Consider the following 27,468-nt stretch of genomic DNA (forward strand, 5'->3'; position numbering starts at 1 on the left):
ACAATTTTTTCATTTTCAACGCCATAAAATATTTTTCTCTATGTAAGTCACTAAAAAATTATTCAACCATTCATCTCACATAAAATGAAGACTCACTATGTCAAGAAAAAGAAAAGTGACAAAACAAAACAAAAATCGCAGAGGGGCTTCTGAGAGAAAAAGAAATGAAGTGAAATGTCTCCTTTTTTTGCACAATTAGAACAAAAGTGATAAAGTTAACCTTTTAGTGGCATTGAAGGTAAATCTTTAAAGCTATCCGGGTAAATATTTTTATGTGGGGCAAAGATATATACTATATTATAATATAAATATCATTATAAGAGATAAGTCAAATTGTTATGCCAATTGTCCCACCCTAGTCTCAAGTACATTTGTTCATGTTCGTATCTCCAGCAAGCCAACCTCCCAACCAAGATCTTCAATAAAAATAATTTCTTTCAAGCTTCAACCAAAATATGCATTGGACCAAAATGTGGGACCCAATTAAATGTGCTTGGAGTATACAACATAAATATATGTGTATTGTGGGACCCAACCAAAAGTAAAATAATATACCGTCGTTGCAACACAATGTGCATCTGTTGCTTAAGGGTACCTTAAATCCTATGTGGCAGTTTGGGCCCACAAATATTAGAGCTTGAAAGGTGGTCAGAATCTAGTCTGTTCGAAAATACCATTTTTCCAAGTTTCTTGAAATTAAATGGAATCTAGTCTGATATAAGAAGTGGATTCCCCACAACAAAACGAGTTTGTAACATGTTTTAAAAGTTTAGATGGAGATATATTTCTATGTGGAATCAATTGTTTATGGGTACCTTATATCCTATGTGTCATTTCGAACACACAAATATCAAAGCTCGGAAGGTGATCAAAATCTAGTCAATTCGAAAATACCATGTTTTCAAGTTTCTCGAAATCAAATTCCGATTAAAGAAATGGATTCCTCACGACAAAATGAATGTGGATCACGTTTTAGAAGTTTAAATAAATATTTACTACACGCTCGAAAGAGCGCTTCCAAAAGCAAGATGTGTTGTCTCAGAGCTAGAGGTTGTAGAAGAAGAATACCGCATAAAACATTCAGAATCTTCAGACAAATTCGCAAGAAGTTTTGCTAAAACTTAGCTAAATTCGTAGGATTGGCTGCATATGTTCTAAGTAAAGTCGTAGAAACATGTAAAATTTGCAAAAAAAAAGTTTGCATGAAATATTTCTGAATTTACTGAAGTTATGCTTCGAACAGGAAAAAAAGGTCGACATAACTATTGACGACCCAACAGAAGATTCAGATACAAAATGTTGATCAAGTTGACAGCATGGAGGCCTCGAAGGATCTACGAAATTACAAAAATCTGATTGATTGGATGAACGAACAAAGACAGACAGATGAAATTGCAAAAATCTGACCTTTGAACACTCCGCCCTTGGGATGAATGTTTGAGAAGTGTTAATGTATAGTAGTTAATTTGTAGTTTAGGCCTTAAAAGGTATATTTCTAATATGTATATTTATGTTAGCTCTCTTAACATGTAAAGGAAATGAATCGATAAAACAATTTCAGGTTAGCTTCCAATTTAACAAGTAGAACAAAGTTAGGAATTGAATCATTCTGGCGTTTAGGAGTAATGTTTCTTTCACACCCATCTTTCGGGTGGAAAGAGGTGGAAGGAGAAGAGATATCGGAAGAAAAGAAAAAGTAAGAGAGAGAAAATATCAAATGTGATTAATGATAAGAGAGGTTAGAAATAAAATGAGTATAAATAAAATGTATACAAAATAAGGTGTGAACATTTCATTGTTGGGCGTTTAGTCCTTCCATGGAAACAAGACCATCACTACCTCCTTCAGGAGCCACATTAAGCATTGAGTGACCTCCTTCAAGAGCCACATTAAGCATTGAGTGATCAGTATTTAGCTTAAAAAAATTTGGGCCAACATTGACCTTTAGAACCCATCAGCCTGTGAAGAAGAGCCCCTTGAACTCCCTCTTGAACCCACAACTATTTATTGAAAATAACAATCAGAAACACGCAAGACGACCCCTTGTTCATTGTTATGAATTCCACATTTACTACCCTACGAGCTCCTTAATCCGGCGCTTAACGAGGGTGTTAAATTTAACACCCCACCCATTAAATTTCTCACCCTTACAAATTTTCTAAAACCCCAAAATACCCTCCATTTTACGAAACACAAGTTGATGTTAAATTTTAGTTCCGAGAAATCCCAAAACACAAAAATAAGCTTTTTATACCGTTGGAATATGTTGAATAGCATTCCGGAAATTCAAATGCCAGAATGTACTAAATTTAATGGGCATTTTAAACAATTATTATTTTAAAGTGGAGAGTTAAATTGGTTGCTTGAGGTGCCAAATTTAACACCCGCTTAACGAAGGGGTCGCTTGACTCAATTTCTTGGAATTTTTCCTGTCTGGTGGCTTAGGCTAGGGAAGCTTGGCACAACTGTGAAATAGCCATCTCCCCATCAAAATCACAGGCCAATCTAACTGCTCGAACATGTATTGGTCATTTTCCTTCCATACTCATATTTCTTCAGTCTCACTCGCATCTTCTCTTTGACGCAAATTCTTATTTCTTCTTTGCCCATTTTCATCCTTGCTTTTGTTTCTTGGTTCTTGACCCAAATTTTTTATGGGTTGTTTCTTGGAAACTATATCTCAGCAACTCGTTCCAGCTTCTCCCTCTTCTTTCTCCTGAGCTATCTTTTGATCCTTGCAAGTTCTTTTCTCATCTCTCCTATAATATCACGCTCCAACTTGTGCTTCCTCTTCATTCCTTTTCTCAATTCTTCCATCTCATTCTTAATCTCTCCAAGAAAGTCAAGATTTCCATTCCTCAAATCTGGTGGCGGTTAACAACTCATGAATCCTTCATTTCCCTTACCAGCCATCTACTTCTAGATGGTACCCAAAGCTCCTGAACGAAGATTTGATACCAATTGATAGATACTAGCCATTAAGAAGAAGAAAAATGATATTGTTGAAGAATAGAAACCACAATGGTTGTTCACTGATTCACACCTCTCCCTAATTCCTAATTAAAAATGATCCCAAAGATGATATTTTTTACCATCTCTTATTTATAAAGTTTCCTCTCCCAAACTAACTATAACTTCTTTCCTCATGTAACAAAAAAAAACTAACTATAACTACCTCTACTAACTATCTAAACTACCAACTAACAATGGTTACCTTATCAGTATGGTTGCTAAGTAAAATGAAACAAAAACATGTGCTATCAAGGATGTCATTTCCAATAACCATTATTGCACTGAAATTTAGATATAAGCATTCAATAATTTGTAAGCTAAATGCTAAGGAGATATTTTCCTTTTCTAGAATAACTTTTCATACCAAAAGTTGTATTGAGATCAAATTTCAATAACCAAAATCATGAATAAAATTACATTTTCCGCTCAATATTTAAACTTAACATTGACCATACCAGTACATTATAGTAATTTGTCATCAATGTAATTCGTACAACAGAAGAGTCCTCCAACAAAGTAGACATTTATAATATAGTAATTCTCAAGCGCGCAATATGGCGCTGACAACTCATTTTTATTACTTCCAGCAGCAGATCCACCTCAGCATTTAATCCAACGTGTCATTCCTCAAAGCTTTGGCAAAGTGAAACCTTTATTTTTTATTTTGAGACCTTTCACTCTACAAGCTTTCACTACCCAATGTGGCAATGTGATACTGATATCAAACACTTACAACCCCCCACCTTCCCATATACCCTTCCGTTACGACCAGTTCATTACTTTGACACAAATCATTTATTTCATCCATCATCCCCATTAGAACCTAATGTGTCACCAACACTGTCGGTTACTTACTGTATTTCATTGTTCCAATATTTTCTTTCCCAATTCAGACCGTGAACGATTCCCTCCCGTAGGGGGAAATTAAGAAGATCATGAACCAAACCCATTTCCTCATTCGTCTGGCGAGAATACAATCAGAACCTTCTAGACGCTGCCATTCTCACCAGGTTCCTTTCGGCAAGGTAACTTACGTGCTATTCCGCGATTCAATCATTGTTGCAGAAGCCTTATTTTCATTCACAGTTGTGCATTCTTTTCCTCTCCGCACGAGAAATGGTTCTCCGCACGCACAGTCTGAGTTTTTCGTATACTTATACAAAGTTACTCTTAAGAGTTTGTGATATTGTTCTTCTGTCATTGGGCACCTGAGTATTTGTAGAATGTTGTTTCTTCTGATGCCTTTGTTAGTATCCTGCTATTACATCTGCATTTTCACTACCCACTTTAGAGAGATTTTATTCTGACCAAAGCAAGTGCATGAAATAAGGGTTCTTATTCTTACATACGGAGAGTTGGAAATCCAGTTGTATTTCTCATAATTGATTTTATTTTTATTTCGTTATTTAAATTTTGCATTTTTGGATCAGATTTTTCATGTAAAAACATTCCACATACAATTTATTCCTGATTCTTTTTGTAGGGTTCACAATATGATTGAGAAGCTTGCTCAATTTGTCTTTAATGATATAAGGTGCTTCCTGATTGTTGGGGTCTGTCAACAAAGGTTTGAATCAATTCCATGATGCCTTAATTTCTAAGATATGTTTACTGGCCAGAATTCTTGTGATACATTTTGTTTGCTCTTTGGGTTTTCTCATTGGACAATGTCCTCTATTGCCCTATGTCTTTTATGCAGTTTCTTCTAAGTATTCATGTCTATTTGACAAGCTGATCAATCAATTCTTTTATTCATGTGATTATTTTTGCCAGCTTACGAATAATCCTTGGTGCCACTCTCTACATTCCTTCTATTGGCATTCCTCTAACTCACAATTTTTCCAATTATATGGACCCATCGCTAGACACAACTCTCTCTTTCTTTGCCTGACACCTTAGTGAGCCATGAGCCTCCAATGTCCTGGTCTAATCAGTTCCTCTGTCACACCATTTGCTGTCATAATCTCGCTCCATTTTGCAACATTTTTTGGACCTCAAATCTGAGAACTATAAACGGGTTCTTCTCCCTCTTCACTCTTCAGTCACCCACTCCTTCTATTGACTTTACCCTAAACATGAAAAAGGCTTCATGCCATCCCCATAAAACTTGTCAGGTTCAACACTTTGTCTGTTTCACTTAGAAACTGTAACAATAGAACCAGATTGGTGTTCATTTTAGTTCTTTTTAGTTTATTTTGTAATATTGGTTAAGTTTGTTGATCAAACTGTTCTTGATAATATATATGTAAGCAAGATGATTATTTTGTAATGATAAAAGGTCTCATTCAATTTCAATTTCTACCATCCTTTCTCTCCCTCAATTATACTATCAACTTCCTTTTCAAATATGATTTTACAAAAACCATTTCATACATGTAGGTTGTAGAAATGACAGCACGTTTACTAAATGGAAGAAATATCATCGTGACAATGTATTTAGAAGCTAAAAGCATTAAGGGATCAGGAATACCAAGGAAAATTCCTGTGTTTAAATTTAATATACATTGATAGGCAACATAATTTTTTGTGGCAAAACATAGTAATGTTTTATTCATTTATGCTGAGTTTCATCTTTGTTTTTTTCTGTAAATATGTTTGGCCATTCTCTTAGAAAATGAAGCTCAATTGTTCTATTTAACTTCAATTAATGGGTTCTAATATTTTCTTAGCGATCAAGGTATGAGTTCTCTATAATGATGCCATATCTCAACATGTTCCTATTCTCAAACATTGGTTTTGTCAGCCTTTATCTCAAACCTATAATTCAATTTGAAGCTAAATCATCTCACACGTGATATAATTCCAAAACAGTAAAGCCTTTTTACATAATACCAAACTAAAATCATACCCTGAAATTTATTTACATATCTAATCAAATGATTTGGACTTATGGATGTTAGATATCTGCAGAAATTGGTTGAGATAAGTTCATAAAAACTTGGGTTGTGCTAAGTGCTTCAACTTTCGGTTGCTCCCCATTCTTTAAGTACTTTTCCGATCCTTGATTGATTCTTAGATCGAAGTGAGATATTGACACTATCTGGTACATATCGTCTTGCACCATTTCCAATTTACTTGTATTCTCTATTATCTTTACTTTATGATTGAAATAAAACAAGTTAGTTTAATTTAAGGCTTAATTGCACATTTACTCCCTCATCTTTCACCATTGTGCGAAGTCCCTCCCCCATGTTTAAAATGAGCGAATTTGCTCCCTTATGTTTCAATTTGTGAAAACTAGGCCCCTCCGTCAGTGAACCGTCTAAAAGTTAACAGAATTGGCTGACATGGCTTGCTATTTGCACCACTGTTTCCTATTTACACCTACCCTCCATGTTTTTAATATATATACAGTAAAAAAGGACCATGAAATTTTAAAAAAAAAACATCTTCTTCACCAATGTTCTCTTCCTGTGATCTTTCCCCCTCTTCAACTTCTAAAAAATTAACAAACAAAATGAAGAACCCATTTAAACATTCCCTCCTTGTTGTTCTTCGTTCATCCCCTCTGCAGAATCAGTGCCAAAAACCACCCCTCCCTCTTTCCCTCAACCCACCTCTCAATCTCAAATCTCTTCTTCATATAAAAATCTAGATTTCCTGAAACCTCCATCTCCCATCTTCTTCAACCAAACCCAGAAAATTCATCCTCTTTCTTCCATGGTCTCATGAAAACCCAGAAAATCAAACTCATTCAAAGACCTTCGATGGGGAGATCGGGGAGGGCGGCGGTCGTTGCTGCGTTTGTAGTGGTTGTGACCGCGGCGGAGCTCAGGGGCTGTGCTTGAAACCCTTTATGGGTTGTGTTACTTTGAATCAGGGAGAAAATTGTTGTTGATTCATCCTGTTTTCTAGGTAGTTTGAGTTTGATTCAACATCTGTGGGTTTTGCTGTGTACGATTTGAGTTCAAATTCATGGTGTTGGATGAAGAGGGAAGAAGAAGAAGAAGGGAGTGGTGGTGGTGGTGCTGTGTAATGGGTTGAAGAAGATAAAAATTTGAAAAAAAAATTAAGTTAAAAGAAAAAGGAAATATTTTTAAAGGAAAAGAAAAGGAATTTATGTGACATGGCATCCTAATGGCGTGCAATGTCAGAGCCACGTCAAGTAATGAGGCCACATTAGTAAAGTCTGTTAAATTTTGGATGGCAACTTAACGGAGGGGCCCAATTTTCACAAATTAAAACATGAGGGAGCAAATTCGCTCATTTTAAACATGGGGGAGAGACTTTGCACAAAGGTGAAAGATGAGGGAGCAAATGTGCAAAGATAGTTGGTTTAATGAGTCTTCCTCTTGAATCTCAATTCCACTTGAAAGAAAAGAATGGAAAAGGGAACCTTTTAACTCAAGTGTGAATTCCACTAGATTTGGTGCTGCTGCTTAAACAACCTTGGAAAATGCACATTTTTCAAATGCAGGTTCTGAAGCTTCATTTAATAAATGTGAAAGAAAATGTAGCTTTGAAAAATCCTCAACACTCATCGTACATAGGTATAGTGAAAGTCACCACACCGAAGTCAACACCAATGCTAGATAGTAGTACTCTTTTTTTTCCATTTTGCACGATTAATGTTTCAAGTTCAGGCTTGTGATTGAAGACATTCAATATTAGCCTACTAGGCATTAAATTTGTATTCAAAATGCGGAGTTGAGGAAATACTAGGTGCTAGAATGGAGATGACTAACTAGAACTAGGAAAGACTAATGTATGTTTATACCATTCTTGATGCTTGGTTCATAGATATTATATTTTTTACCATTTCACAAACTCTTCTTCTGCAGTATGTCCATCCATTCTACTGATGCGAACAAAATGTTGGAAGCAAGCCCAACATGAAGGACATTTGTTAACAAGTGATTTTCTGGTTGTGATGAATTATTGAAATCTACCTTATGTGTTTGATGTGGTCCATTTTGTAAAATGAAACCAACTTTCGTTGGTCATAGGTTGGCCACCATTTTGTAAAATGAAACCAGATTATTTTATACTTTAAAGCAGGTCAGTTACCACCATTTTTATTTGGTATGAAGGTTGGCCAATTTACATTTTAAGTATTTGATTTCAGGAAAAATAAAATAAAGTGCCAATAGTTGGTGTTCCGTTTGTAACAAAAAAAAAAGGCCAGTAGTTGCCTCTGTGTTCTCCAGTCAGAAGGGTGGGTCACCTTCTAAGCAAATTTTATCATTAGTTCTACATACACCTAATTAATTACAAACATGATTACATTAAATATAATTTCTATATTTACACTAAATAACTTACTGATCTAGCAAATTTAAGAAATTTTAACTCGTCCGCGCATTGCAAGGGTTAAAATCTAGCTATTCTTAAAATAAAAGAACAGCACAATATTAATGAGTTAGTTCATGATATCTACAAAGAGATCTACAGTAAGAAATTGAGGTTATATAAAGTTACTCAGCTTTACAACTGCGACAATTATATATTTATATCTAATTCAATAGACAGTGTCATCATGTACACAAAGAATGTGAAAACTCTTGAGAGAGATCGAGAGAGATTGAAGAAGAAGAAACTTTGATATATTGAGATTTCAACTGAATGAAGATACAACACTGTTAAGCTATTTATAGCTAGATTAGCTACTAACTAATTATCTAACAACCTAACAAACTCTGAACTAATCAGTAACTAACATTCCAGCTCATTACTAATTATCTAACAACTTCTATAGTATTACAATATAGTCCTTGTACTACTACTTATTACTAATAATGATCCTGTGAACTTTTACACCCTCCCACAAGCTGAAGGTGGAAAGATATTGATCATTGCAAGTTTAGCCAGAAATCCCTAAAAGATCCGAGGCTGCAAAGGTTTAGTGAAGATATCTGCAACTTGCAAGGCAGTTGGAATAGGCACTAGCTTGACAACTCCAGCTTGCAACTTCTCTCGGACAACATGGCAGTCAATTTCCAAGTGTTTAGTCCTTTCATGAAACACTGGATTGACAGCAATATGCAAAGCACTTTGGCTATCACAAAACAAAACAGGTGTTTTAAGACAAGAAATTCTCAAGTCTTTCAACAAGTAAAGTAGCCATTGTAGTTCACAAGTGGCATAGGCAAGAGCTCTATATTCTGCTTCACTAGAAGACCTGGATACTGTGACCTTCTTCTTTGCTTTCCAAGATATGAGTGAATTACCAAGATAAAAACAGTAGCCTGATATTGACCTTCTCGTATCCAAGCAACCTGCCCAATCTGCATCTGAATAGCCTTGTAAAGTGAGTGGAGTGTTCCTAGGAAAGAACAAACCAAGTCCTGGAGATGCTTTCAAGTACTTTAAAACTCTAAGTGCTGCTGTGTAATGCATATCAGTAGGTTGGCTCATGAACTGGCTCAGTTGCTGTGTTGCAAAAGAAATATCTGGTCTAGTGTGTGTCAAATACAACAATCTTCCTACCAATCTGCGATATCCCATGACATCTTCACAAGGTTTTCCTTGATCAAGTGTTAACTTGAGAGCTGGATCCAATGGAGTGGAAACTGGCTTACTACCAAGAGTTCCAATTTCTTGAAGCAAATCCAAACAGTATTTCCTTTGACACAATGAGATTCCAGAGGTAGAATGAGCTACTTCTAGGCCAAGAAAATATTTCAAAACACCTAGATCTTTAATGCCAAATGCTGAATGTAGAGAATCCTTAACCATTTGAAACTCTAAGAGACTACTACCAACCAGAATAACATCATCCACATAAACAAGCAATCCTGTGAACATGCCTCCTTGAAATTTAACAAATAAAGAGTGAAGCAGTTTGTGTGTATCCAAGATGTATAAGATGAGCAGAAAGTTTTTCATACCATTTCCTGCTAGCCTGCTTAAGTCCATAAAGTGACTTTTGCAACTTGCATACTTGATTAGGCTTCTCTGTCAAAACTCCTGCCGGGACTTGCATGTACACATCTTCATCTAAAGTTCCATGAAGAAATGCATTGTCTACATCCAGCTGATGCAAATGCCAGTTCTGTGCTGCTGCTAAGGCCAGTATTACTCTGACAGTGGTGAGTTTGGCAACTGGAGAAAAAGTGTCAAAATAATCCAGTCCTTCAACTTGATTATATCCCTTTGCTACCAACCTAGCTTTGTATCTAGCTAGAGTGCCATCTGCATTCCTCTTAATCCTGTAAACCCATTTATTCCCTATAGGTTTTACACCATTTGGTAGGTCTACCAATTTCCAGGTTCCATTTCTCTCTAGAGCCAATATCTTTGCCTTCATAGCCTCTTTCCCAGTGGGAATGCTTATTAGCTTCTTCAAAAGTAGTAGGCTCTTTATCTGATGAGATACTAAGCACATAGGATTGATGTGGAGATGAGAGTTTATCATGAGAATAGTACTGTGTGATGCTATGTTCTGTACTAGTTCTGGAAGGCAATGAACTATATTGAAAATTTTGTAGAAAAGCTGGCCTCTTTACTTGTCTACTTGATCTTCTCAAACTTGGAACTTCCCCTTCTTTCTCTGTCTCTGTAGCATCAAGATCTATGGAATGTTGCAAGTTCAAATTCTCAGTCTGAGGAGATAAAGTCAACCTTTCTGCCTGAGAATTATCAGTAATCACTTCTGGAACAACAGAAGAATCTTCTTCATTCTGCAGCTGCTGACCTTCAAGTATAGATTGTGGCACTTCTGACTTCTCATTATCTCCAGATTTCTTGTCTTGTGCTTGCAAATCTAAACACTCCCAAGTAGGCAGTGTAGAACTCTTATAAGGTAAAATGTGTTCATGAAACACCACATCTCTGGAAATTATGATCTCATGAGTAGACATGTCTAGCAAAACAAATCCCTTTACACCTTGCTTAAATCCCAAGAAAACACACTTCCTGGCTCTTTGGTCTAGTTTAGATCTTTGAGAGGATATTGTACTAGCAAAACATAGTGATCCAAACAGTTTAAAACTTTCTAAATCTGCTTTCTCTTGATAAAGTAAATGATAAGGTGACCTATCATTTAACAGCTTGCTTGGTATCCTGTTCATAAGGAAGACTGCATGTAACACAGCATAGCTCCACATTTTCTTGGGCAATTTAGACTGAAAAAGCAATGCTCTGGCTATGTTCAGAATGTGCTGATGCTTCCTTTCTACCCTCCCATTCTGCTGAGGTGTATGAACACAACTTCTCTGATGTAGAATACCCTTTGCAGAATAGAAAAATGGCATGATGAACTCAGGCCCATTGTCAGTTCTAATAGCTTTAACAGTGTGTCCAAACTGAGTCTGTACCATGGCCACAAATGACTGAACCTCATGCTGAACTTGTCCTTTATTATTAAGAAAGACTATCCAAACAAATCTGCTGTGATCATCCAAAACAGTAAGGAAATATTTGTGATTATGTACTGAGGGAATAGCATGTGGCCCCCAAATGTCCATGTGCACAAGGTCAAAGCAATTTTTGGAATTATGTAAACTGTCAGGGAACATTTTCCTCTTCTGCTTCGCCAGATGACAGATATCACATACTAGTAAGCTACTAATATTTACTGAACTATGGAATTTATTCAAAGCTTGAATCCTATCATGAGACAAATGTCCCAACCTAAAATGCCACAAAGCTCCAGGTGGAATAACCTGAGTGGAACTGCTTATTTCAGAAACAGAATGCTGAACACTAAAACATACACTAGAAGGACCTGTAACTTCTAAATGGTATAACTTGTCTTCCTTCAAGCTACCCAAACTGATCCTCTTCTGGGAATGTATCTCCTGAATATCACAAGTGAATTCACCAAAAATGATGTCACAATGATTTCTCTTTGCCAATTTATGTACTGAAACTAAATTGTAGCTAAACTCAAGAACAAATAAGACATGAGTTAACAATATTAGACTTGTAAGTCTAACTGTCCCTACATAACAGGTATCTATGATTGTTCCATTTGGCAAACTAACACTTATAGGCTTTACTTCAGCTAGAGTCTCAAAACACAACTTGTTAAAACAAATGTGGTCACTAGCTCCTGAGTCAATTACCCAATCTCTACTATCATACTTTTGTGAACAAGAGAGAGAAAAATGCTTACCTTGCCCTGTGGTTCCTGAATTATGATTAGTAGTTCTGATCACATGATTAACGGCAACTTGTCCTGTTTCTGCAACTTTCTTTGATGAACCAGCAACTTGTTGAATCATAGACATTATTCTTTTGTACTAATCAGCTGTGAATGGTTCTTCACTCTCTTTTATTTGAATTGACTCATCTCCTTGATCATCTTCTGTATCATAACCTCCACTGACATTGTTTACATGAGTAGTGGAATTAAAAGCAAATTTAGTATTGGAAGTGTTGGGATAACCATGCAGTTTATAGCATATGTCAATAATATGACTAGGCTTCTTGCAATAGGTACAAAATTTTCCTGCACTCTTGTATCCAGAATAGCTAGAATTATTATTAGAATTAGACATTTTTCCCCTGCCATATGACTTTCTTCCTTCTGCAACATTCACTATAGCCTTTGACTCATCACTCTCTTCAAGATCTGACTGTCTTTCATGTTGCATAGCTAAAGAAAAAACTTTTGCTATGGATGGCAGAGGATTAGACATCAAAATCTGAGACTTAATAACTCCAAAATTCTCATTCAGTCCCAAAAGAAATCTGATAACATTATCTTGCTCCCTAAACAATTTTACTTGCTCTATGGCTTCACATCTACAGGGAACAGTACATCTACATTGAGGTATTGGTCGATAGTGCTCCAATTCTTCCCAAAGAGTTTTGATTTCAGTGTAATAATCATTTACTGACATAGAATTTTGCTTTAAGCTACTGTGATAGGAACTCAAGGTTAGGGGTTAGTTAGTTAGTTAGTTATACTTAGTGAGTTAATTAGAATGTTGTTGAGGCATGTAGCCTATAAATAACAGACATTAGAGAGTTAGGGGTATCTTTGTATTCAGTTAGGAATTGGGTTAGAGAGAGAAGTGGTTCTCTCTTTAGGCTTGGAAAGGGTGTTTGATATCCCTTTCTATTGTATCTCTCCCTAGTTTCCAATTGGGAATTAGGGTTCTATCAATAAACTCTAGCTAATTTTCTGGTTTCTATCATGGTATCAGAGCCTTCCACCATGTCTCTGAGCTGCAAACGAGCGGCGCGGGTGGTGACGCCGGCATTGCAGTGTTCCGGGACTAGTCGTGGGGCTAGTGCACAGCCAACCCGCGTGGGCGCCGGGGCTGCGGAGCGTGGTGGGATGTTAGGACCCCATTGCAAGGTATGGGACTTGAGTCCCACATTGGAAGTATGAGATTCTAATGTGGGGTTTATAAGGCCTTGGGCTCTCCAACTACAACAGCTAGCTTTTGTGGTGTGGTTCTCCCAAGGTTCTTATCAAGTGTCCCACTGGAGTGATATTCTACAACAGCAGCAACATTTATGAAATGGGAAAAAGGTATGCACATGTTTTTGGTAGATTGGGCCAAGCACAACTTAGGATAAAAAGAGGGTCTGTTGGTTGTATTGTTAAATGGGTTCCTATCCAACTTCTTACTGGATTGGGGAACATTGTGGAAGACAAATTTCTGAGAATAATAGGCCTTGCATGTTTCAATTGGGAAATCAAGATAAAGCTACACAGAGGGTTTTATTCAAACCTGGAATTGTTTTCCCAATTACTGTTTGTTCCTAATAGCTGGGAGTCTTACCAAGTTCCAGATTTTTCAATGTGTCAGGGTGCTGTTCTGAATGCAATGGGATTCTGTATCTGGTGTATCAAAGCAAGCTTGAAGGAGATGGGTGAGCTATGTGAGTTCCTTTTGATGTGTCAAAATGGTTTGGTAGCAACCCAGGTCAATGTTGAAAGTTTGACAGCAGGAGAGAATTATTTCTACTTGGGCTCATGGGGCCAAGACCAGCTTAACATGGATTTTGGAAATCAAAGGAGAAAAACTGAATTGTGTTTGGAAAATATTAGTTTGGAGGGGTTTTCTTTTGAAGATTTCTATGGCTTGCTATTCCAATTGGTGGTGATCACCAATTCATCCATGGTTGTGATTATTTGCTTCATGCGCTGGGATCCAGGCGGAAACAGGAATTGTCACTTTTGGATCTTTGGCATAGCTGTATTTGGGATTGTTCACTGTTATAGCTTGTATTTTGTTACGGCCACAATTGCAAGGGGAGGGGAGGATTGTGCTATTTGTATTCAACCCATACAGTTGCAACCTTCTGAATTAATGTCATTTTCGAAGACATCCAATCAGCATTTGTTGGCTAGTTTTGGGAAGATACCTGCCACTTCTTTCATGTTGGGATTTGCTTTTAAAGATGCTGCTACAGTGCTATTTCAACCTCTTTGCATCAACTGGAATTTCTGCTACTTGTTTTCCAACAATGGGACTTACGCCACATTAGTTTCAGCAGGACAGTGAAGTTTTCCCCCAAGTCATACATGTTTTGGACTTTTTGCTTTCGGCTATGGGACCCGGGTGGAAGATGTGATTACCACTCTTGGGAGTTTGGAATAGCTGTTTAGGAATTTGTCACTTTTGTATAGTAGGCATACTTGTTCACTGTTTTAGTTTGCTTTTTGTTCCTCACCTTGAGGACAAGGTGAATTTTCAGAGGGGGGTATTGATAGGAACTCAAGGTTATGGGTTAGTTAGTTAGTTAGTTAGTTATACTTAGTGAGTTAGTTAGAATGTTGTTGAGGCATGTAGCCTATAAATAACAGACATTAGAGAGTTAGGGGTATCTTTGTATTCAGTTAGGAATTGGGTTAGAGAGAGAAGTGGTTCTCTCTTTAGGCTTGGAAAGGGTGTTTGGTATCCCTTTCTATTGTATCTCTCCCTAGTTTCCAATTGGGAATTAGGGTTCTATCAATAAACTCTTGCTAATTTTCTGGTTTCTATCATACTGATTTCATTTTGCAATTCAGCAATTCTCACTAAATCTCCCTGAGAAAATCGATCACGAAGATCCTTCCAAGCATCACAAGCATTTTCAACAAAATCTATGCTATTAGCAATTATAGAAGTTACCGAATTGAGTATCCATGAATGGATCAAGCTGTTGCAGCGATCCCATGCATCGTAGTTGGCATCACCAGGTACTGCAACTGGAATTTCGCCATTGATAAACTTGAACTTGTTCTTCGCCACAAGTGCTCGCTTCATCGATCGAGCCCAGGCATTGTAATTCCTTCCATTGAGGGGTGGAGATACCATTGTAGCCGACGGATTTTCACCGGAATGAATGTAATACGGTGAAATCGGATTTTGCGCTGGATCCTGGACCACATGCGCTTGCTGATTTCCATTGTTGTTGTTGATTTGTGCGTTTCGCACCATTTCTGCGGAAGCTGGTGATGGCAGAGCAATCTAGGGCTCTGATACCATCAAAGAATGTGAAAACTCTTGAGAGAGATCGAGAGAAATTGAAGAAGAAGAAACTTTGATATATTGAGATTTCAACTGAATGAAGATACAACACTGTTTATAGCTATTTATAGTTAGATTAGCTACTAACTAATTATCTAACAACCTAACAAACTCTGAACTAATCAGTAACTAACATGTCAGCTCATGCCAGCTTACAATAAACTTCTATAGCATTACAATATAGTCCTTGTACTACTACTTATTACTAATAGTGATCCTGTGAACTTTTACATGTACAATAATTAAAATATACAAAGAAAAATGCAAAAATTAGAAGGGGGAAACTCATGAAAAGAAATGTGAAAAATACCAATAAACTAAAGTTTGAAAACACAATAATCAAAATTTTCAATCTCAACAATATTAGTCACAGCAGTGCTAACTAAACTTTTAAAACAATGTTAAGTACAATAGTTATGGGGGAGTAGTGTTTACAATCAAATAAATATCAACTTCACATTTCCAGCAACTTTTGTTTGCTCAACTTAAAAATCTAACAATTGAAGTTGCTACTTGCTAATAGATATCCCCACCATAAGTCACTCAATGACTCAATCTATATTCACTTAATCATCAATCTACGCATGAGATGTATGCCAAAAAACAGAGTAAAATAAAACAGACTCGGGTCTTTATACACTACCTTAATCCCAGGTTTACCAAAAGTTAACAGAATATCAAAATTTATCCTTGTAAGCTATAAGGGCAACTTTTGGCAAGAAAAGTTTACATGTATGGAGATGATAGCAATAGAAGTTTACGCTTCCAGTTTATCAGATACATAATGCTACTCTACTATGTTCCAGAGAACGAAGTAGAAGAATAAGAAAAATAGATTTTTCTTAATACTGAGGAAAACTAAATAAACAAAATTGTATTAAAACATGTAGATGTTAAAAAAAACAAGGAATCCGTTATTCTTAATTACCAAGAGAAAAGAAATTCCTCATTTTCCTATGCCTCAATTCATGTTTCTCCATCAGAAAAATTATGACTCTACTAAAAATACTATATGTAAAAAACAAATTGTTAGTATCAAAGGAAGCATTTTTCTCTTTCCATATTGTTAACTATTTAATAAAAATATTGAAAATGTTAAAATAGAATATCATAGGGGAAAAGCAACTGTGTGCCAGCCTGGGACCCAATATACACATGCTTAACAGGAGGTTTAACTGGTCTAACTTTAGTACTAGTCCTATCAAAGAGCAACGGAGAATTGGATATAAGAGCAACTCCAACCCCAAAATTCTTATCTGGTTTCTTAACACACTATTCAGCACTATTTAGCACTATTCCTGTGGGTCCTGTCTGCCACATCAGACTTAAGAAACTCCTAAGAAACTGAAGCAGATTTTGCTCCAACCCATGGTTTCTTAAATTACTATTTGAAGGGTCCCACCCGTGTCCCACCATACAACATAAATTAATAATATTTATTTTCACTCAATTTAGATTTAAAATTTAATACTAAATCAATACTTCAACTTAAAAATAATTTAATTAAAATTAATACGAATTTAATTTAAATTTAATTTTACTTAATATTTAAAACAATTAAATTTAAATATCGGCATGCTAACTTGAAACAAAAATAAAAAAGTACATTGTGTTATTTCTAGCAAAAACAATTTTATTGAATGATAGAAATAAAGACGAAAGAAAATACATGACAATGAAAAATAAGCAACAATACATTTGAAATGAAATACATAATAACACTTGAAGGTTAATTTTCATTATTCTCGTTTTCGGGAAGCTGTCAAATATGCTCCACCAAGTCTGCTTGAAGCTGGTGATGAATTGACCTATCAATTTGATGTGCTCTTCTTTCCAAGATATTTCTAAAAGCGGGAATAGGACCACTTACTACTTCAGCATCCAATATGTCATTATTGACCTGATCATAAACAAAATTACCTCGGTACGTGTTGCGCTCATCTTCAACAATCATGTTGTGCAATATGATGCAAGCATACATTATTGACTTCATCTCATTCGGATGCCAAAAGCGTGATGGACCACGAACTATTGCAAACCGAGATTGGAGAACGCCGAATGCACGTTCAACGTCCTTTCTTGCTCCTTCTTGTCTTTTCACAAATTTTTGCCTTTTTTCTCCTTGCGGCATTGGGATGGTCTTCACAAATGTAGCCCACGGGGGATAGATACCGTATGCTAGATAGTATCCCATGTTATACATTGTTCCATTCACGCTAAAGTTCACCATGGGAGCATTTCCACTCAAAACCTCATTAAAAACCGGAGATTGATTTAGCACATTAATGTCATTGTTAGAACCTGCAATGCCAAAAAATGCATGCCAAATCCACAAGTCTTGTGATGCCACTGCTTCAAGCATGATTGTGGGCTTTCCATGATCACCTCGGGTGAATTGACCTTTCCACGCAACTGGACAATTCTTCCATTCCCAATGCATACAATCAATAGAACCCAACATACCTGGAAATCCACGAGACTCGCCCCATTGAAGTAAGCGGGTAATGTCTTCCTGGTTCGGGCGCCTCAAGTATGTTCCACCAAATACTGCACACACACCTTCCACAAAATTCTTTAAGCACTCAATTGCAGTACTTTCACCAATTCGAACGTACTCGTCAACACTGTCAGCAGGTGATCCGTACGCCAACATACGAATAGCGGCGGTGCACTTTTGTAATGGTGACAGGCCTTGTCTTCCAACTGCATCGACAGACATTAAAAAGTATGGGTCATGAGACCCAAGGGCCCCTACAATTCTGAGGAACACATGCTTTCGCATTCGAAACCTTCGTCGGAAAAGCTCTTCCGTGTACACAGGATTTTCGGAGAAGTAGTCATTCCACAACCGCTCGTTCCCAGCTTCACGATCTCTCTCTATCACCTTTCTTGTTCGCTTGGGCCTAACGGTGTTGGCACGTCGTTGATAAAACTCCATCTCCTCCTGCATCATATCTTCTATAGTCGTGTCATTGATAAGTTCGTCAATGACAACGTCGTAAATGTCCAAGTCGGCCATATTGTTTGGATCCATTCTATGACACAATGAGAAACTATCAGTGTAATTGGATAGGAGGAAGAAAATATGAGAGGACAAAACAACTCTTGAATGTTGGGATGAATGAAATATGACATGTATAAATAAGAGAAACAACAACGGCTATATTCCACAACGGCTATATTCCCCAACGACTATATTCCCCAACGACTATATTCTCCAACGGCTATATTCCCCAACGGCTATATTCCCCAACGGCTATATAGAACACATAAGTAGAAACGCAGTACACATTAAGAAAAATTCGAATACTGAAATTACAACATTAATGCAGAATACATAAGTAGAAATGCTAAAATTACAACACTGATGCAATACACATAAGTAGAAATGCTAAAATTACAACACTAATGCATAATCAATAAGTAGAAATGCTAAAATCACAACATTGGCACACGCTAAGAAAGACAACAACAAGAATTAAGACATTCCTAGTTCTTTCATGGCGAATTCAACTAGGCGCTGATGCGTTGCTAACTGCACCTCGTTCATTTCAGATGTGTCCTCCATAAGGATATCTTTGTATTCCTTCAATAACCGCGCCTTTTGAAGTTTGTTTTTTTCCTTTCTCACCTCCAGTTCTTCAGTCTTGAGCTTCTCAAAACTCGCAAGGAATCCCAGTTTAGCTTTCCCGATGGCTATCATCTCGGAGTTAGGAACATAATCGAGATCACTTGAAGCTGTGTCTCCTACTTTGGCCTTCCTTTTCTGGTTCTTTTTTCCCAACGGGCGGGTTGCTGGTTGTGTGGCCTCATATTCGTCGCCCTCGATTGATGCACTCCGGTCAGACGATGTTGCATACACCCCATCTACTGACTTCTTCTGCCTCGTTGAACTGGTTGTCATAAATGTTCCCTTCCACTTTGGTTCATCCTTCACCAACCGCCATTCATTCTCATGTTTGAAATCTTTACCCGTATCTACATGATATAATTGATGCGCCGTAGCCATGATGTCCTTATCTGAGTGTCCACTTTTCCAATGATTGACGGCTTTAGTGTGGCAACCAACAAATTTTTGAAGATGAGCATTCAATTTATTAAAATGAGATTTCAGGGATAACCATGTCCTCGAAGGAGAGGCATCGTCGCGGTACTCCTCATATTGGGCTCGAATCTTATTCCAGAACAAATCTGACTTTTGCTCATTTCCCACGACCCGATCGGTAGAAACGTTGAGCCATGACTGAAGAAGAAGTATATTATCTTTACCACTCCATTTGGTGCGTTTCTTTCCGGATTCTTCAAGATCAATATCATCTAGACCCCGTTGAGTAGAAAATTCAGGCTCCTCGGGCATAGCCTCACATTGTGTACTTGAGACTTTTGAACTACTGCTGCTACCAGTAGGAGGCGCTTGGTATTGTGGTGGATACATGCAATATTGTGGATTGTTTGGATAAGACATTTGTGATGGATATGATCCCATTTGACCCTGAGGTTGGTTTTGATGGTAGAACGATTGTGGAAACATTTGATACGAAGGATTTTGAACATTACCACCGGTGTGAGGAGGTTGGTTTTGAGGGTGACACATCTGCGGATGTTGGCTTTGTGGTTGATACATTTGCGGATGTGGGTTTTGTTGTTGGAACATCGGCATAGGTTGGCTTTGCGGGCGAATCACCTGCGAATGTTGGTTTTGTTGTTGGAACACCATCATAGGTTGGCTTTGCGGGTGAATCATCTGCGGAGGTTGGTTTTGTGGCGGAAACATAGGCGAAGGTTGCAAACCTTCACTTGTAGGAGGTGTTTCATTGTCGAGCAGTGGATAATATTGCTCATAAGGATTAGACATTGTGAGAAATTTGAGTATTTTTGGACAAGAGAGAAATTGTGGGAGTAAATGTTGGTGTTTCAAATGGTCTACTGCACTATATATAAGGTAAAGAATCTGAGAATTGAAAAAACGGTCGGAGAATTGAAAAAACGGTCAGAAAACGGGCAGAAAAACCGGTCAAACCGGTCAATTTAAAAAAATTCAAAAAAAAAAGCCGAAACGGGCAGAAAACCTGCACCAGCCGGTGGGATGACCGGCTCAGCCGGTCACCCACTATATAATCTACTTTTCCTCCCTCACTCTCCATTCTAACCCTAGCCGCTCCTCTCTTCTTCCTCTCTTCTCTCACGCAGCTTCTTCTTCAACCTCTCTTCTCCTTCGTCCTCTTCTTCTCCTTCGTCCTCTTCTTCTCCTTCGTCCTCTTCTCCTTCGTCCTCTTCTTCTTCCTCACCAAACCCTCCTCACCGCCACCTCACCCTCCTCACCCTCACCACCGCCACCTCACGGCCTCCTCACCCTCACCACCCTCCTCACCGCCACCTAACACCCACAACCTCAAACAAAACCCACCTCTCCGCCACCAAACACCCACAACCACAACCAAAACCACCTCACCGCCACTGACCCGCCACCAAACAACCTTCACCGCCACCAAAACCGCCTCATCACCTCCTCACCGCAACCAAAACACACCCCAGCCGCCACCAAAGCTTCAATCTCGACCCAAATCGCCCCTCAAGCACTGGATCGGAGACATGCAAGCCTTCCTCAAGGGCCACCCTCTGCCACCGCCACCAGATCAGAGAAAAACAACCGGATCAAGCAAAAATTTATTGTAATTTTTTTCTGTAATTTTTTTCCTTACACCCTTCAGCTTCTGTAATTTTTTTTTTCCATTTTTCTTTGTAAAAATTTATTTTTCTGAAGCTTTGTAATTATTGTTTGAATAAAATTGTAGTAGTTCATACAATCTGTTAACCCTGTTTCTTCCCTCTGTAATCTGTTGGAACTGAATGTGAGAGAAAGTATAGTATTTTATTTAAGAAACTGATAAAGCAGAGTTGCTTCTGCAAGCAAATCTGCCCACTTTTTCTTAGCTAAGAAACCGGATGGAACCCTGCTCCAATGGGTAAGAAACTGGCCCTTGGTTTCTTAGCACCTCCAACCTGGTTAAGAAACCAGCGTTGGAGTTGCTCTAAGCAGTACCTTTACAATTAGATACTTCACCTTTCTGGTAAAAGCATGAGAAGGATCTATGTTTCCCACATATACGGTTTCCATGCTTTAAAAGACAAGCTAGGAAATAGTGCCTTTAGTCCCATAGCATATCATGAATGCACATGCCCTAAACTCATCCAAAAAAGAACAGAAAAATTAGATGCCTGGAGAATTTTTCAAGTACCAGTAATTTTTATACGCTCTTAAAATCACTCACATGCATTTGATAAACAGCTTCTAGATTAGAGAAAATGAAACATTCACTTTTTCATGGGTAATAGATACAAAACTGTATAAATCAAAGGAGAAGACTTAGATAAAGAACCATTTATCCTATTGGTGCTGTTTTCCAATAAAAAAAATGACACAGGAAATAACTTCCGACACCATTAATTCAGTTTTGACTGTTAATTGCATTTTTGTTGAGATTTTTTTCCACGTATTACATTTTAGTTGGAGAACAGGACCAACAGTATGAATAGCACAGTAGTTGAGTTTTGTCCTAAATCAAAAGAAATTTGAAACCAAAATAGTTTACCTGAAATAAAGTACCTGCAGTAGGAAAAGAATTTAGCAGCAAAAATAGAAGTTTCTTCCCCCAGTTACAGGAAGACCCTTCTGCATTATACTCACCAAGTGAGTAAAATGAAATTGTGTGGTATTAGTAGTAAAGTTAAATGCACAGAATATAAAACTAATAGCAAAACCTTGCTAATGAAATTATATTATAAGCCAGTAATAGACGGCCATCTCTTGGCTTAATCATGTCAATAGCAAATAAAAGTATAAAACAAAAGATTTATGAGATAAGCCACTGATGTTTGAGGAAATAAAATATATTTGTAGCACTGAACATACAAGGAAAGCTTAGTCAACTATAAAAGTAAAGCAAATCAAGATCAACTTTGGGTATTGCCATGGAAAGAACAAATTTGATATACGCATCTAAAATTTGATGCTCATGGAGATCAGACAAAAAAAAAAATCATATTGAATGAAAAAGAAGCAGAACATAAAGAATCACTCAAATCATGAACTAGATCAAACTCTAATATATGAAAAAAAGAACTTAGATAATCACAATATAGGAACAGTAATCATCACTCAAATTAAAAGCAATCAACAGAACCTACAGAAAATTAATCATTAGTTCATTACAGAAAATAATATAAAATTGAAAGAAAAAGAAAATGGATGTGAAAAATAAAAAAGATAACAAGGAAAAGCAGTCATGGGGCAAGAAGTACCTATTATGCAGTCAAGAAACCAAATAGAACACATAACAGAAATAAAAACCCTCTAGTTACAGATAACTGCAGAAACAAAATCTCTAGTGACCATTGGAAATGACATAATAGCATCTCCAATACATGGTTGCTTATTGGGTTGCTTATTGGGTTGCTTAAATGCTATTCTGGTGGGCCCAGACTGGCCACATAGGATTTAAGCAACTCATAAGCAACCCATGCAGAATTCACTCCAGTGCATGGTTGCTTATTTTACTTTTAGTTGGACCCCACTGTACCTCATAAGTTTATATTTTTTATTTCCAACTAAGCATGACTTAAATTTAAATATTAATTAATATTTATAACAATATAAATATATTTAAAATTGGACATGATATTTAAAACAAAATTCAAACAAAATGCATTACATTATATTATATAATTAAATTCGAAATAAGATACAATTCATTGCAAAATAAATAATAATGAAAACTCTCTCAAAGATTAAATTTCATTATTCCTACTTTCGGAGAGCTCCCAAATATGTTCGACCAAGTCTGCTTGAAGTTGGCGATGGATTTCTCTTTGACTCATATGACCTCTTCTTTCTAAGAATGTTGCAAATGAAGGGATAGGACCGTTAGATACTTCAGCGGTTATGATGGCATTGTCTACTTGGTCGTAAACAAAATTACCATTATACCCATCACGTTCATCTTCAACAATCATGTTATGCAATATAATGCATGCATACATTATTTGTTTCATGGTATTCACATGCCAGAAGCGTGATGAGCCACGAATAATTGCAAATCGAGATTGGAGTACTCCAAATGCGCGCTCAACATCCTTTCTTGCTCCTTCTTGTGCTTTGGCAAACAATTGTCTTTTTTCTCCTTGTGGCATTGGGATTGTCTTGACAAATGTAGCCCACTCGGGATAGATACCATCCGCTAGATAGTAACCCATATGATATTGTGTTCTGTTCACCTCGTAGTGCACTTCAGGAGCTGTGCCATTCAACACATTGGTAAACACATCAGATTGGTTTAGCACATTGATATCATTGTTAGAACCTGCAATGCCAAAAAAAGCATGTCAAATCCACAAGTCTTGTGATGCCACTGCTTCAAGCATGATTGTGGGTTTGCCATGATTTCAAAAATGTGTATTTTAGTTGTTTAATCTGTGTTCATCTCTGCTAATTAAAAAAAAACTCTCTGCTTGTTCATTGATCTGTGTATTTTATCTCTGTTTGTTGCTTCTGCTTCCATTGATCGGTTCTTCCCTCCCCTTTTAACGATTTTCTGTTGCTGAATGGAAAGAGAAAAAACCATTTTTTACTGCCTACAGCAAGCTAAGGAGCGTTGCTTATTTAAGCAACGTTGCTTAGCTTTGAGCTATAAGCAACGCCACCTCAGCAAGCTCCAATGGAGCAGAAAAATAAGAAACGTTCCTTAATTTAAGCAACCCTGCTAAGCAACTCCCGTTGGAGTTGCTCTAAGTAAGAAGATATTGTACTGTCTAGTCACCCAATACTGTCAATATCCTACTCAGGACCTCATGAGTGCTGCCTTTAATCAATATCAGTTCCACATTTTTCAAATGGAACAGTTTCTTAAATTACAAATCCCAACTTTAACAATTCACAAGAAATAAAAATAAAACACAAGTTTTTTAAACCACAACTCTCACCTTTGATAAAAAAAGCAAAAAAAAAAGATGTCAACTGCTAAAGGAAAATTTCTATGCCTAAAACTTGAAGAAGAAACAAGTGCTTTTATTTCAGTAAGGAAAAGTGAGTTTAGCTGAATGCTACTTAATCCTACTTTTATAGGGAGACATGCCAAATCCTAAACTGTATTAAGTGATAGGCTCTGCTTGAGCTTGTATATATGTTAGTAATGGTACAATCTATTCCATATAATTTATGCACACCACAAATTTCACGGGACGGAATTTTCTTATAAGTATTTTTTACACCCCTTTTTCGTACAACTACCCATATGCTCATCTATTTATTGTAAAAAGCGGAGGGAAAAACTCAAGAACATTGTTCTATTCTTACATTGTCTACATTCAATTTTCAACTTAAAATCAAAATCAAGTTTCATTTTAAAAACAGTTCTTTCAATTACCAAAGTTCCCAAGGCACTGGCTGGTTTTCATTTTCATTTTCATTTAATACGAAGTTGAGGATGGAGATTAGGGTGCAAGTCTTAACAAATAAACAAAGAGAAAGGAAAAACATGATTGAGACATCTTCATTTCATAAAAGTAATGAAAAGAATAAGTGGAATAGCTTCTTCATCTACTCTTCTAATTTTGTTAAATATATAAAACTTCAAACTAGACTATCACATTATACAATTGATAATAATCTCAAAATTGAGGTATTTTATCAAGAAACAAACATGTTGAAAACTTCAAGATGTATAATGGGGAACTTCAAGATGATGATTATCATAGTTTCGCGTTTAGAAAGAAATTCAAAAGTTATTCTCCATTCTATTGGTCAAAGATAGTACATGGAAGATACAAGTTATACAACTAATCAGTTACATCAAAATTATTTTAAGATATTCTCCAAACAAAACTTGGGTAAATGGGATTTCTTCTTGGTGAATTTAGACACCGAAGATTGAATTGTACTTTTTTCCAGTCTATATCCTACTTCGAACATTAAATCTAGAACAAACAAAATATGATCTAACTTATCTTCTCGTGATAGACCACGAATGAGGTCCTCAAAAGTCTGAGCCTTGGGTTTTAACTTCCAAGTCAGCATGTTTAGCAACCATTTCATACCTTGAGTAGATTTCCTTTCTTTACATAGCCCAGTAATAATATAATCATGTGTAATGGCCAATGGTTTCAAATTCCTATTATGCATATCTTTCCACAACTTAATTACGGTCTGGGCCTTTCCAACTTCACAAAGACCTTTTATGAGAGGAGTGAAAGAGAAAACTGATGGGTGTAAACCCTGAGCCTCAAGTTCCTTTAATAGCTTTGTAGCCTTAACTAACTCGCCTTTCTGGCAAAGGCCTTTGATTAGAGTGTTGTACATGATCAAATCACGAGTAATACCCTTTTCAGACATTTCCTGAAACAAGCTTAGAGCTTCACCAGTCCTTCCACACAAGCACAGACCTGGAATCATTGTGGTGTAGCTATGTGGGGTTTCTACAGAACCCCTACCACACATATCCTTATAGAGCTTTCTTGCCTCAACAAGATCACCAATTTTACAATACCCATATATCATTGCATTATAGGTGTATTCATTTGGCTGGAGTCCTTTCTGAATCATCTCAAACCATAGCTTCCTAGCCTCGCCAACTCTTCCATTACGACAAAGACCTCTGATCACTGTTGTGTACATGACCCTGTGTGGGAAATACCCCCTGTCGTTGAGATCATCAAAAAACCTGAAACCCTCAGGATTATTCCATTTCAAGAGTCCATTAATGACTACCTGATAAGTAGAGATATCTAGATTACTTTTTCTGGTAATCATAACATGAAGGATCTCCGATACACTACCATATTGTCTCTCCTTACAAAACCCAGCCAAAAGTGCATTGAAAACAGTCTTGTCAGGGCACAACCCATTCTGCAGAAGCTCTCTAAGCAGTTCATACCCTTCGAAAACCTTGTTATCCGCACAGAACGCCTTGATCAAATAACCAATAGTTTCAACATCAATGTCAGCCACAACCCCAGATTCCATCATCTGCTCATACAATTTCCAAAACACATCAGTCCTCCCAACCTTCAAACAACCTAACAGCGACGCATTCCACGTCCCCAAGGCCGGGCAAAATCCGCGACAAACACCTCAAGGGCATCCTCAGCCATTCCACCATTACTGAGACACCCAATGTAAGCCTCCAGAGAGGCCAACTCAGGAACAAAACCGGGGCAATCGAGCAACGACTTAGCCGCTTTACACGCCCCAGCATCAACAAGGGCATCGAAGAGGGCAGTGCAGGAAGATTGATCAGGTGAGAATTCAGAGCGAGAGCAGAGCCAGTGGAAGAAACGGAGAGAGAGGAAGGGGTTGTTCTGGTGGTTAAGGTAAAGGAGGAAGAAAGAAGGGTCAGAGAAATTGAAAGATGGGTACTGAGAAAGAAGCGCGTTCTCCCAACGCGGCACTGTTCGAGTGAACCTGCAGATTTCTTTGGCGAAGTTGGAATCTAGGGTTTCGGTGGGGGTGGTGGTGAGGTTTCGGAACTGGGCAGTGGCACTAGTAGCAGAGGTTCGATGAAGGAATGTTGCTACTCTCACTATTGCCATGGTCATGGGATTTGGTGTATATGATTGAAGAGAAGAAGAAGAAGAAGAAATGAAAAGCAAGTAAAAGAAGCAGTAGCTGAAGGAGGAAGTTATCTGTGACTGTGAGGTAGTCGTCGACGTTGAGTGGTAAAATGGCGTTTTTTTTCCTGCTAGCCGAAGGAGCTGCTGAATCAGCCCCTGAATCAGTGGGGGGCTAACGTTGGAAAACAAGAAAAAGGTTCGGGTTAAATATGTTTTCGGTCTCTGAACTTTGAGCGAGATTTAATTTTCATCCCTGGCTGGAAAAGCCTTTGAAATAAGCTGCCAGACTATATGAAATAGCTGGAAAATCTTTCGAAATAAAATAAGCATGCTCTAGCAATGAGGTCTTCACCTGCAAAGTGGGTGGCTCCTTCAAAGCGTGCTCTAGCAATGAGGTCATCTCCTGCAAAGAGATCAGCACAATCTGATCTGTCAAATAGGA

The 27,468-nt window shown here is 37.4% G+C and overlaps 3 protein-coding genes across 3 annotated transcripts; all 3 read right to left on the reverse strand.

Moving 5' to 3' along the window:
* Positions 1-8,826: 8,826 nt before the first annotated feature.
* On the reverse strand, positions 8,827-9,756 carry LOC130719505 (uncharacterized mitochondrial protein AtMg00810-like). The gene has a single exon (XM_057570128.1). It carries the CDS (start codon positions 9,754-9,756, stop codon positions 8,827-8,829), a length of 930 nt encoding a protein of 309 aa, XP_057426111.1.
* A 6,761-nt stretch (positions 9,757-16,517) lies between these two features.
* Positions 16,518-18,456, reverse strand: LOC130719506 (uncharacterized). Its single transcript, XM_057570129.1, has 4 exons — positions 18,114-18,456; positions 17,886-17,969; positions 17,624-17,723; positions 16,518-16,620 (listed from the first exon to the last, which is right to left on the reverse strand). The coding sequence occupies exons 1-4, from the start codon at positions 18,454-18,456 to the stop codon at positions 16,518-16,520; spliced, it is 630 nt and encodes a 209-aa protein (XP_057426112.1).
* A 4,090-nt stretch (positions 18,457-22,546) lies between these two features.
* Positions 22,547-27,005, reverse strand: LOC130719507 (pentatricopeptide repeat-containing protein At5g18950-like). The gene is given in 5 exon segments (XM_057570130.1): positions 22,547-22,606; positions 23,355-23,422; positions 23,654-23,782; positions 25,299-26,537; positions 26,540-27,005. Coding segments are annotated over 5 exon segments (1,962 nt in total).
* Between the last annotated feature and the right edge of the window lie 463 nt (positions 27,006-27,468).

The sequence above is a fragment of the Lotus japonicus genome, chromosome 5 (assembly GCF_012489685.1).
Source record: "Lotus japonicus ecotype B-129 chromosome 5, LjGifu_v1.2".
Taxonomy (NCBI): domain Eukaryota; kingdom Viridiplantae; phylum Streptophyta; class Magnoliopsida; order Fabales; family Fabaceae; genus Lotus; species Lotus japonicus.

Bases quoted from the DNA above. Each gene is read 5' to 3' on its own strand.
- LOC130719506 (XM_057570129.1), bottom strand. From the start codon at position 18,456: ATGGATCCAAACAATATGGCCGACTTGGACATTTACGACGTTGTCATT. The intron at 17,724-17,885 runs GTATGTTGGGTT...TTGGCATTGCAG, and splicing joins CGAGTCTCGTGGATTTCCAG to GTTCTAACAATGACATTAAT. The intron at 16,621-17,623 runs GTATAACATGGG...GCTCTTTGATAG, and splicing joins TTTAGCGTGAATGGAACAAT to GACTAGTACTAAAGTTAGAC.
- LOC130719505 (XM_057570128.1), bottom strand. From the start codon at position 9,756: ATGTTCACAGGATTGCTTGTTTATGTGGATGATGTTATTCTGGTTGGT.